The following is a 13,488-nucleotide window of genomic DNA, read 5'->3' as shown; positions in this document are numbered from 1 at the left end:
AATCTGATTCACGCATTGTTTTTACAAACCCCAAGAGTTTTTATAAACTCACGGATTATTTTTATAAACCCCAAGGGCTGGCTGCCTGGGGTGTGTCTAATTTTTAGGTAAGGCATAGAGGTGCCTCCCTGGGCTCCACACTTGGGGAGAGAGAAGGAAATTGGATTGTGTTGCCCCTTATTTCTCTTTTCTGAACATCACTAAAATTCAATTTAGGGGCACCTGGGTGGCTCAGTCAGGTGAGTGGCCGACTCTTGATCTCAGCTCAAGTCTTGTGTGGAGGCCAAGAAAAACAAGGCTGTACCGACCTCGAGTCTAGCCCTGATGTAAGTACAGCCATCTTGACAAAGCAAAAGCTGGCACCTTGCACCCCCTCTCCACCCGCTCGCCTCCCCTCAATAATATGTGTGAACAAATAGTTAACTTGCAGAAATCACAATCCTGCAAGACAGGAGTCTCCCTCGGTTTATAAATGTCCCAGTGCTAAATCTCACTAACAAGGACACTTGATAGGAGGAATGTGACATTCCACCAGGAAACTCCCAACTGTCTTCACGTTAGTGCCTCATTAGAGGGAAAAACAGCCTTGGCTTGATAATAACCAGGCCTCCAATATCCTGACAGTCTTCTTTACCCTGATAGCCCTTCTGAATATCCCCTTTGTCCTCACCCACCACCGAGTCCGCCCCTACTCTACCTTTAAAAACTCTGACTGTAATCTGGTTCGGGGTCCAAGTCCCTACTCCGCTGCGTCGGGTATACTTGGGCCCAATCTTAAGCTTGCTGAATAAACACTCCTGTGTTTACGTCGGTGTTGGCTCCTTGGTGGTCTCTCGGACGAGAAAACTCAGGCATAACACTTGATCTCAAGGTCATGAGTTCAAGCCCCATGTTGGGCTCCACACTGTGCATGGAACCTACTTAAAAAAGCAAGAAAGTCTGAAGTGTGTAAGCCTGATGATTCACAGACCTGTACCCCTGGGGCAAATAATACATTATATGTTAATTTAAAAAATTAATAATAAAAAAGAATAAAGAAAAATAAAAGTGAAATTTTCTTCAAAAATTCGATTCAGAAAATTCTCCTTCTAGCCATGATGGAGTGATCATTCTTTCATGAAGGTAGGTATCACTCTCCTCATTTGAGGAACAAGGAATCTGGAATTCAAAGATTGTAGAGACGATGAAGAGCAAATCGCACGCACTCTGGGGACATGCCCCAGTCCATTAGAACCACCCTATGAAAACAAAAGCATGGAAATTTTGACAAAACCATTGACAGAGAATGCAGAATGATACTACCATGGCTTTGAAACAAGGGTTCTCTAGCGCTTCACATGTCAAAGGTTATCAACAAAAGTGGGCCAGGTAGGTTGTGGATGGGTCTCCTACAGTGGGTGTATTCTTCTGGAGGTGACATCTCTTGTCTGCCTGTGTCAAAAACTATTTAATTGCTTTGTATTGAGCTTTTTGAATGGATTTCACTCCCTACCATTAGCAACATCACATTCCCCATAATTCTTGTGAGACATCTGGTGGTGGGACGTGTTAGTGGATGGCAGCCACCCAAACTCAAAAAAGAGAAAGTTAGAGTACAGAGTGTGGAGGCAGTTGTCTTACCAGTTCATATTAGATTAAGGGCCAAGGCATGAGAGTGAGCCAAAATCCTATTAATTCCCTAAGCTCGTTATTGGCTTATGTGCTATAGTTTCTATTTTTATAGCTGTTCACATGACCTAAGTTAATAATCATGAATTCTTTCTTCCACTGCTCATTCCATTTTCCCTTTACCCTCTGCCTCTCCTCCATTGGATGGGGTTTTTACCGGCTATAGTGACTTAAACCCTCATTCCTATAGAAATGGAGTTCTTGATGATCCTTTTCTTTTTCATTTATTTATTTATTTATTTATTTATTTATTTGACAGAGAGAGATACAGTGAGACAGGGAACAAAGCAGGGGGAATGGGAGAGGGAGAAGACGACTCCGCACTGAGCAGGGAGTCCGATGCGGGGCTTGATCCCAGGACCCCAGGATCATGACCTGAGCCAAAGGCAGACTCTTAACAACTGAGCCACCCAGGTGCCCCAATCCTGTCTTTTTCAACTGTTTAGTTCTCCATTGGTGAGCCTATTGAATCTCAGTCCATGTCCTTGATCTAGTTACAGTCTACCCAGCCCTCATGGTGTACCAGCAATACGATTTTCTCTTGGTGATCAGGATCCATCATCCCAGTCTTCTTCACCTGTTTGTTTGGTTTTTTTAAATATTTTATTTATTTATTTATTTAAGAGACATACAGAGAGAGAGGGCATGAGCAGGGGGAAGGGCAGAAGAAGAAGCAGACTCCTGGCTGAGCAAGGAACCCAAAGTATGACTCCATCCCAGGACTCTGGAATCATGATCTGAGTGGAAGGCAGATGCTTAACTGACTGAGCCGCCCAGGAACCTCCACCTGTTTTTTCAATAATAAACATTAAACATTCCTTGAAACTATGTACACAGTTTTTACATACATATATATACACATATATATGTATACACACACACACACATATATATGTGTATATATATGGGATATATGTGTGTGTGTATATACATATATATACACATATATATACATATATATACATATATACATATATATGTATATATATACACATATATACACACATACACACATATATATATGGGTTTTTGTTTTGTTTTTTTAGAGAAAGAGAGCTTAAGCAGATGGAGGAGGAGGAGCAGAGGGAGAGAAAGAATCTTAAGCAGGCTCCACACTCAGCACAGAGATCATGACCTAAGATCATGACCTGAGTTGAAATCAAAAGGCCGACTCTTAACCAACTGAGCCACCTGGGCGCCCCGGAAGTATATTTTAAAGATAAAGCCACTATCGCTGTGGTTGCTTCAGAGACAATAGGACCACGGCTTTCAAACTTTGGTATCACTGCTTCTCATCTGATATGCATCTTCACTCAAACTTTAAAATCTTGCCCTCTTTTCAGAACAAAACTACCTGCATGTCCTTACTTACATGAAGAACTGCATGCTAGTGAATAATATAGTGTAAACGATTCCTCTTAGTGAATCTGACCTACATGTAGCTCTTATTTCCCGGGCAACCCAAACCGAGTGTCACAGAAAGGGTCACATGCCAGTTTTCTCTGGCTCCACTCCCATCCACTCCAGTGTGATCACCACCTCCCCCATAAAGGATTGTGCTGAACTTGCTTCTAGTCTTACCCCTCCTAGACTTACTCTCCACCCAACACCAAAGTGATCTTTCTCAAACATGAGTCATAATAAGTTTGTCCCACACTCGAAACCCTGCAGTGGCTTCTCATAGGTCCTACATGCTGGTTGATGTCTCTGGGGGCCTATGTCTCATGCAACCTCACAGATTAGTCTTCCTGAACAGCTGGGTGTTGTCGTCTGCTACTGGGGGAGGAGATACCCAAGGCCTCTGCCAATGCCAAGAACAAGACCAGTGTTGATAGTGCCAGCTAAATGGTGCCCTCTGCCACTGGTGCAAAGGAATTGCTACAGCAGGTACCGATGATTATGTCAGGACTCCCTATGAGGAATTTGGACTATCTCATATAGCTGCAAAATTTGCCAGCATTGGGGCACCTGGGGGGCTCAGTGGGTTAAGCCTCTGCCTTCGGCTCAAGTCATGATCCCAGGGTCCTGGGATTGAGCCCCGCATCAGGCTCTCTGCTCAGCGGGGATCCTGCTTCTTCCTCTCTGTCTGCCTGCCTCTCTGCCTGCTTGTGATCCCTGTTGGTCAAATAAATAAATAAAATCTTTTAAAAAAATTTGCCGGCACTGCCCTTTGGAACTGAAGAAGATTCTGCTACCTTATGTTTTATGTTCATTAGCATCCAGAATTTTTAAAGTCTCTTCATTTCAGACTCCTTGCCCCAGATAGAAGCATTCATGAAACCAATTCTAAGGACATTCTTCCATTTAAGGCTCAATTTCTAGAAGATTGCTCTATAATTGGTCAAAAATAAGTACAACCCCAATTTTTGCTAAGTTATTACACTGAGATGCATTTGGAAGAAGAGAGGAAAAGAGTCCTAAACCCTTCCCAGAAATAATTTTAATTCTATTACCTAAGCAGCTTAGCTTTGGGACCTGTCAGTATTTGGAACCCACACTCAAAAATGTTAATTCCCTTTACCCAAGAGTGAAACTGCAATTTACGTATGCACTCACCTTAACCACCAGACTTGACCTACTGCTGCAGGAACTTGACAAACAATTGGTGAGTGACCTGTACAATAAACCCGGGGTTCCTGACTTTTCAGAGAAGAAAACACCATAGACAGTAGACCATTGACCCACTGACCTCTCCTGAACCCTGACTTTCACTTTCTGTGGAAAAAAAAATGTACATTCCCCAATGCTGATGTCACTTTTCCATTCTTCTAGATAGAATCAGTCCAACTATCTCTACTCCTTCTATCACTGAACAAATTTTGAAGACTCCCCAGACTCCGTCCACTTCCCCTTTACTTTATTTCCTGACTTACAGGAAAACTGAAAATGCCTGCCCTAATAGATTCAGACTAGAGCTAAAGTATTCTTCCACAGTAAGAACTACTATATGTGTATTTCTCTGCTGACAATAACACTCTGTTCTTTTATCCACAACTGTTAATAAGGCCAATGGATTCTTTTCAGTGTCTTACTGTATTTCTTTCAGAACTACATGCTAAGTCAACATAATACATCTACACAGGCAATAATATAGCAGAGAGCCCAGAAATCAGATAGACCTCCCTGGATACAGGTCCACCATGTGTAGTTACCCCAATGTTTGTAACATGTTTCTGATTCTGTTTTCTCACCTTTAAAACAGAGCTCATACTAACAGCCACCTCATTGACTTAGAGTTGAGAACAAAGTGGAGATCCTTGGCCCATTTAGCAAGTGGGAATGATTACATGATGATGGTGATGATGATGGTGGTGATGATGGTGGTGATGATGAGGATGATGATGATAGTAAAGGGACACAAATCACAAAGACACAAGATGTAGGATAACAAAATGTTTATTGAAGTCAAATAAACATACCTCCATAATTACTGTCATAAATATAAATATTAGCTTTATACTTAAGTAACAATACCATATAATGCTTCTATAAATAAATCTATATTATTAAAATGACATAAATAAAATGTGTCCTGACAATAATAAATAAATTCATAAATACAAAGTATTGATCCTGGACATGAAGTTATTTAGGGGTTTTCTTGTTCCTAAAGGAAGGGGAAGTAATCTTTTTGATGGGAATAGACAATTGCTTTAAAAAAATAAATTTCTGTGTATAAAACACCAACTACAATAAAATGTTATCAGCAATTCTCATTAAGCTTGGAAGGTCAACCTTCTGGTCTTCCAGACACAGGTGACATTTTTCTCTTTTTTAAGCTAAGCAGAGGTTAATTTAGAATCCACTCATGATTATAAATGTTGGCTTCCCATTTTCCTTTTGGTAAAAGAAAACCTGTAGGGGATCTTGTTGCTATTTCTAACAGGCAAGAAGTGTTAGTCATCCATTTTCCAGCTTTGCTCTGGTCAAATGCAGGCATCTCTCAGGGCCATAAACAGCAAATTCAGTTCTCCAATTGCTTTGATCTCTCCATCCTCTCCAAGCTGTAAAAATAAGAACAAATGAATATTTGAGCATTTATACCATGCTTTTTAAAGAGGATCAAGTCTGAAAAAGATGGTTAGGTTGTTGGAGACAGAAACCGAGATTTTGCCTTTTGTAAGATTACTAATAATACCCTTTTACCAAGAAAATAATATGATTTGCCATAGACCTTAGAATTATGGTTAACTGAACTGAAAAGGACACCAGCAGGCACCACTCTCAACTGATCTACACGAATCAAGCTGTTTTAAGTCACTTGCTCACCAGAGCAAGTGGACGGAAGCTGTGCAGGCATCTGCAGGAACAAGTGCTGCCCCCTCGTCCCTGCCGGTGCCCTGCCTCACCCCTTCACGACAGTCTATGACCAACTAATTATAAAAGCTCAGCTCACACAGCGTTGAATCAAAGCTGCACATTTACCAGTACACGTGGTTTTTTTCTGTTCCCACCTCCCTAACAAAGGGAAAAAATACAGATTTTCACTTTTGTGGGGAAAATACTAAATAAGTCCCATCCAGTTGCTCAAATTAGTAGAAAGCCGAACACACATTCTAAACACCTCTTCTCTCCTCCTCCTTCCAAGTCCTATGCTGAAGAGGCTTTCCAACTACATAGGACGGGAAGGCAAATTCAAGTCCAAAGCATCCTCCTTTGAAATTCTCTAATCTATTAAATTTGCTCTAGATTCTTTCAAGGAAAACTGTAAGCCTTTCTCTTCCTGCTGTCTTCCATCTTTCCCCCTTGCACATAATGCCAAACGGGACATTTTATATCTCAAAGGTGCCAAAGAGCATAAAGAATGTCTCAGTTCTCTTGCCTTACTGTCTATCATGCATTCTACCACAGCCTGCTCTCTGCTATTACCTGCAGTGGCCGGGAATTAACACCTCCAAGCCCACCCTCCCGTTTCAGTTAGTGTGGACAAGTTTCCCCTCAGGTTGAGCTTCCCCGGAGTAACATTCCTCTCTCACCTATGCATTCTGGAGCTACTGCTTTTTTTTTTTTCCCCCTTAAAAAAAAAAAAAAAAAGCATGACCACTCTTCCACATGACACCCTATTGCAAATGTGAAAATCAATTCTCTCAAAATGGGTTGATATCTTTAAAATCTATTTCCCCATGTGGATCCCCCTCAGATGTTTCTCTCTCACACTGCATTTTTCTAAGACCAACAAAGTTAACTGACATCAGGAATTCTTCACACTGAAAGTGCAAAGCACTTCTTGGCAATGGCATTCTAATATTCAGCCCTCCACACCTGGGTAAGAGATCCATGACAAGAGAATTGATCTTCACAGTGGAAGACTACAAATCTTTCAATGATCAAAGAAATGGTCATGTTTATTAAATCATGATTTGGAAGAAATACTTTTTTTGTAAAGAAATATCAAGGTGGAAAAAAAGGGAAGATTGAGATTACACCTGTTACTAAAAATTCCATCAGCTAGAACCTTCATGCTGCTGAGGTTTAATTATACCCACTTGCAAGAGCATCACTTTCGCTGCTAACAATCATTCCTCTGGTTTTTGGATGAGTCACAATTGCTAGTCTGAGCCTTCTACTAGTGTTCCTTTCCCCAAATAGGCCACCTGACAGTATCATTCTCTGTACAAATGCACACTAACCTACACCAGATAGATGCTCACTGGGGATTTGTTGAGGGAAGGAGGAGACTAGAAAGGAAGGGGGAAGGAAAGGAATGAAAGAGGATTTCCAGTTCAGACTTGCGTTCATTCTAATAAATCCATTCTATTAAAATTGCATAAAAGAAATTGGGGGTGGCTCACTCTTGCTTCTAAATTAAAACCAATTGCTGTTAGGTATTGTATTATAATAATTAAATAGAAGTATCAGTCATTTCAGAAATTCATGTTATAGGTAAGTCCAACTCTTCTGTTATGGTTGTTCTGGATTTATTTCTCCAAGTTTTAGACCATCAAGTCAATGGCTTCCAGTATTACTTCAAATAAATTTGTCTCCAGGTACTTCTCTATTTTTGAACAAGTGCTTGTTTAAATTACACGAATCAGTAGGAATCTCAAATTTCCTGAAGAATTAATAATACTAAAACTAACACAAATTGCTGCTGGAAACAGTGCTGGACAGGATTCAAGAGACCTGCATTCCAGCCCTGGCTCTGCTACTGGTCATGCCCAAAACATGGGGTGATGAGATTAGAGGACCTAACTTCCTGGCCATTCTATAATTCACAAAATTTGGAGATTTATTTATAAATATACAGATATATATACATACATAATATATATATGTACCTAAATAATCAAACTGATGTAGGTGAATCAAGTAGAAAATTATACATAGGGGGAAAAAAAAAGAAAGAAAGGGAAGAAAAGAAAAACAACACTTGTCTCTCCTATTAATAGGTTAGCATTAGTAGTTATTAGTAGTACCTTTTTCACTGTGTCCTTCAGGTTTTGCACATTTCTCTGGATATGCTGGTCATCACTGTCGATTTGCTACAAAATGAAAACAGAGCACTTATTTTAACACTGTGGTACTGAAGTTTTATGAACTTCGGCGTCCCTAACTGAGGTGTGTTACGATGCACCTGGAGTTAAAAGTTCTTAGCAATTTTACCCACAATGACCTAGATTTCACCAGTGACCTAGATTTTCAGAGCTCTTGAATTCCCTTGGACGCCAAAATCCAGTCATTTCCCTTACATGGGACCTCTCTTCATCTTTGGGAAATCCTACTGAGGTTTAAGTTTGTAGAAAGAGTGGAGTGGTTTATGCAAATTCTGTGAAGAATAAAGCCCTAACCCTACCAAAAAAAAAAAAAAAATTCATTCTCAGAACAAGAAATGGACATGAAATGTCTTGTGTGAACAGGAGGCCCTCCTCCATAAATACTAGGTCCCTTCACTCTGCTCACTCCACTCCAGTCTTTTTTCATAATTTTAAATGTTTAGAGCCACCAAGGTCACATTCCTCTGCCATTGTCACTTCTCACGCCATCCAAAAGGCAACTATCTTTGCCTACCCAGTGCCGAACATTAAATCTTCCTGTTAGCCTCTCTCTTTCTCGTCTCTTCTATCTATACTCAAGGCATCCATTTCCACATCTAGGCATTTTTCTCTACAGTTCCTAACACACTTCTCATCTCACATAACCTGAGGTGCTTTTTCCCAGGGACACGGAGCCTTCTGTGCTCTTGTCTATTAGACCCCCTTCATCACCATCTATTCAAAATGTGACTGAATTAAAGCAAAAACAAATATCTGTGATTCAAAATGACTTGTGATGGTGTTGCCAAGGCACCTCTTGCTGCAAGCCTGGGAAGGGGCAGGGAATGTTGGTGGAGAAGGGCTCTAAAGAGGAGAAGGGAGGAAGGCAAGCAAGCAGGAGAGTCTGGAGTTAGGCTGAGAAAAGAACTCACACATTGGCTTAGCCTGTTGCTGAGCTTGGTCAGGAAGGGCACCACCTCCTGCATATAGGGCTGGAATCTATGGGATTGGGGGAGCAGCACTTCTTCAAGGGTAAAGTTCAATACCTCCTTCATCAGATAGCAGTGGTCTCCTTTCTGTAGGCAAAAGTGAAACAGCAGGGGTCATATTAGAGGACATCCGGAAGACCCAGACCATCATCACCAGTATCCAAATAACCAAGGATGACATACTGTCCTGTTTATCATGAGTATGGCTTACATTGACTCCGTGGAACAGTGTATCCCCAATGAGACGAACATCTGTGTTGTTATCTGCCAAACTAGCCTGGAAGAGAAGAAAAGACTAAGTGCCTGGACATCGAGGAGCTAGTAGAAAAGTCTGTGAGTAGAGATGCTCTCTATCCACTCTCCCCAGAGCAGCCCTATGAAGACTAAAAAAAAAAAAAAAAAAAATTCAGATGTGTGCATGAGTTTAAAATAATACACAGAGGAATAAGAGGGAAAACAGTCAGGTGGGCTCATAAATGGCCTCTTTGGAGTAAAACTCAATGTACATATCAAGGCCAAAACAGAAGGTCTTCTGGTAAAGACCAATCTCCAAAGAGTCTCTAAAGAGACATAGAAAAATAATCTTCTGGTCTACCACCAAGGCTAGACGATGGGTTCTTAAAGATCCCAGTAACACTTTGGAGAAAATTTGAGTAACTATTATCAGGTTCCAAGTAGAGAAGATGCGAAAGAGAGATAGAGACTGAGATGAGTACCTCCCCAGCCAGCATGAAGGTGCGGTTGGTGATGTAGGGCTGCTCGAAGTCGGAGTTGGCAAGCCTGCAGTGAGAGCCGATGGGCACAGCTGCTCCTCCCTGCACCCACAGGGCAATGAGGAGGCAGCTGGCAGCCAGAGCTCCCAGAAGGGAAGAGCTCACAGATTTCGGCAGGGCAGCCATCGCAGACAACTCTAACTGGAACAAATGTGGACTAGAGAAGGAAAACCTGGTATCAAGAGAACAAGAAGCAAAAACATAAAGGCAAACCATTAGGTATCGAGAAGTATAGCACCTCAAATGAGCCCATCGTCCCAAGTTTGCAGAAACACTTACTGTTCCGATGATTCTGCTTGTGAGGGGAAGGTAGAAGCTGCTGCTTTTTATAGCCCCCAGAATACACATTTTTTTGGTGAAAAATATGACATCAGCAAATATCTAATTTCCAGTACTGTCTTCTGAGAACTACCTAACCACCACAGGAGCCCACAAAACGCCACCTCCTATTTTTCCCACTTTGAAATGCGAGTGTTTCCCTAAAACGTCACTATTAGGGCCCCGAAGGTGTTTTTACAGATAAATCCCAGAAACTGTCTAAAACCCACTTATTAAAAAAAAAAAATAGTAACAACAACAACCGCTTTGTCTTCATAGATTCCAGATTCGGTATAATAATTTTTGCTCTTCTGTAGTAGCTGAGTAAACAGTTTGGTCATGGACTCATTTTCCCACCGGCTTCATAGATTCTTATCTCATTAAAGGTGATCAGAAGTAAAGGACCCGTGTCTGTATACCCTGCTTTAAAATACATAATAGTGATATTTGGAGGTAACTCTATTTTTAAAAATAATTTTATCTCTTTTTTTAAATACACTGAATCCTGAGGAAGACTCACATTTTTTAAAGAACAGTGTTGACTAATCTAAGCACTGGTTTCTTCTCATTCTGTGACTTTCTAATGTGATCTTAACAATTACGGGGAATGCAAATAGGTCTTAACATTTTTTTATTGGGAGCACCTGGCTGGCTCAATCAGTGGAGCATATGACTCTCTTGATGTTGGGGTGATGAATTTGCACCCCACATTGGGTGTAGAGATTACTTTAAAAAAACTTTTATTGAATGATAACTGGCATCAATCTAGATTTGGAAATACAAAGGCTAAACTATCTAATTACTATTTTTCTTAACATATGAGTATTTTAAGAATACAGTGGCTATAATGGCTCATCTTAAAGTCTTACCTGTGCTCATTCTAAACAGGACACAAATTAAATCTCAAAATAATATTCCCAAAATTCTTATAACAATTTTTATTACATACATGGATGTCTATGGAAGAGAATCTGGCACCAAAGTGGTTACATGTTGACTTTGAATTATTAAAAATACATTGATTTCTAAACAACAGCTAAAAATTAGACTGGAAACTCTCCCCCAGGGGTGTCCACAACAAGGAGCACTTGCACTGACCTATTGCTAGGGAAAGGAATGTGCAAATTCATTTGATCAGATTTTTCTCCTCAAAACTAGTCAAGATCAGGAGTGTTGAAGAACTGTAAGAAGGAAAGCGAATGATTATAGAATCTTGTGCATTGGTGAGATGGCAGAGACCCAGGTGGGGAGCCACGGTGAGGGATTAAAACAACATGATGGCACTGAGCATTTGGGAATGGGGCTTAGGAGACAAATGCAAAAGGGAAGATTCGGGAGAGTAAATAAAAGCGAGGCCCATTCCAAACATTTGCTTGAGGTTGTTAATGAGCCCAAGATAAGGAAACGCTTTCTCATCCAATTTTCTATTATATGAGATATGGCCATTTTTTAAAAAAATATTTTATTTATTCATTTGACACAGAGAGAGAGAGAGAGAGAGAAAGAGATCACAGGCAGGCAGAGAGAGGAGGAAGCAGGCTCCCTGCTGAGCAGAGAGCCCGATGCGGGGCTCGATCCCAGGACCCTGAGATCATGACCTGAGCCGAAGGCAGAGGCTTAACCCACTGAGCCACCCAAGGGCCCCAGATACGGCCATTTTTGTCTAAAACTCTGAATAATTATATTAGCATTAGGGTTAAGCTATCCTGTGGATTAAATAGGCTTTTTGTTGGTTTGCCTGGGAACCTGACAAGCACACATAATTTTGTTCCCATGGAAAATAAGTTTTGACATCATCAAATTATGTGTTTTCCAGGCAAGAGTCTTAGTCTTTTTTATCTTTCTATCTCCAACACTTAAAACAGTGCCAGACATATAAAAAGAAATCAACAAAAAAGATGTCAAGTGAATAGATATATATAGATATATAGATCTGTCATTTTAAATAACGTACTATGTATCTTTGGGAACAAGCATGGAGGTGATTTGGGACTGCCTTCATGGTACTTTTAAAGTGAGGGTTTGGTCCTCCTTGCCAGCTTCATTATCATTCCTGAATAGGGAATAAATAGCTGTGAAACAAAAATAGAATGCCAGAACTTTGCAAACCAGTCTTTAACAGCAGCGGTCTGATTCCTTATAAACTCCTGATGGACAAACATCAGACAGATAGTGCTAATGGAGCCAGGATCTTAGGCTTCCATGAGCTTTTACCAAAACCCCCTCAAGTGAAAATCTGTGCTGGGGTTTCTGAAGAGTGATACAAGAAGTCTCAAAAACATTTGTTATTAGGAGAGTTGCAGAGAGCTGTGAGAGAGAGCGAGAGCAAAAGCAGAGGGGAGAGGGAGAAAAGCAGACTCCCCACTGAGCTGGGAGTCAACTGTGGGGCCAACTGGGGCTCGATGTGGGGCTCAGCGCGGGGCTGGATCCCAGTACTCTGGGACCATGACCTGAGCCGAAGGCAGATATTTGACTGAACAACCCAGGTGTCCAGCATTCATTTGAAGTACACATCTCTACAGGAGAAATCGAACGTCAGGCAACTCAGGTAAAAAGCTTTACATTCATCATACTCCTCAGTACAAGACACATGATCATTGTTCTCTGCAAATCCCTTCTCTCTGTCTCCCTCATCCCCTGTGTGTGAGAGAGAGAGAGACCTCACTTTCCTTACCCTCCTTCCCTCTTCACCATACACCACCCCCTCTACACCTGCCATCGGCCACTGCTCTAATGTATTTATATACATTTCTGAATCCTTGTAAAACAGAAAGTGTCGTTGAACCTGTATTTTGATTTTATAGGAATGGTTCTCTTTCTTAATCTTTCTTTCAGGACTGTGCTCTTGCAATCTGTCCGTGTTACCATAAGTAGATCCTTTCTCTAACATGCCATTCCATAGTGTGTTTCCATATTTTACCTTTTTGCTCTGCCTTCTATGGGCACCTAATCCATCTCCAAAAGCACACTACAGACCCTGCAGCCCTCAGTAACCTCACCCAAGTCATGTCATGGCATAGTTTTGAGGACATTTTTGGAATAATTATCCAATGAGTAGGTACACTGGGTCTTAAAGTTGACTGATTTTTTACTAGATACTGCCAAACTGCTCTCCAAAAAGATGGCATTGATAACTCTCTCAAATCATTGAATACAGGTTTGTTTCCTTACATCCGCGCCCACTGTCTAGCTCAGATTTTTGCCAGCTTTTGGAGGTTTAAAATACTATCTTATTATTGTTGCGATTTGATTTTTTTCATACACTTG

At 40.9% G+C, this 13,488-nt stretch overlaps 1 protein-coding gene across 1 annotated transcript; it reads right to left on the bottom strand.

The window, feature by feature from the left end:
- Positions 1-5,055: 5,055 nt before the first annotated feature.
- Positions 5,056-10,029, bottom strand: IL22 (interleukin 22; the record flags this gene model as incomplete). Its single annotated transcript, XM_080812331.1, has 5 exons — positions 5,056-5,672; positions 8,085-8,150; positions 9,074-9,217; positions 9,342-9,407; positions 9,847-10,029. 5 exons carry the CDS (start codon positions 10,027-10,029, stop codon positions 5,595-5,597), a joined length of 537 nt encoding a protein of 178 aa, XP_080668457.1. The 3' UTR covers positions 5,056-5,594.
- Positions 10,030-13,488: the final 3,459 nt, after the last annotated feature.

The sequence above is a fragment of the Martes martes genome (assembly GCF_963455335.1).
Source record: "Martes martes genome assembly, chromosome: 8".
NCBI classification, from domain to species: domain Eukaryota; kingdom Metazoa; phylum Chordata; class Mammalia; order Carnivora; family Mustelidae; genus Martes; species Martes martes.
This window is presented reverse-complemented; position numbering and strand designations above follow the sequence as displayed.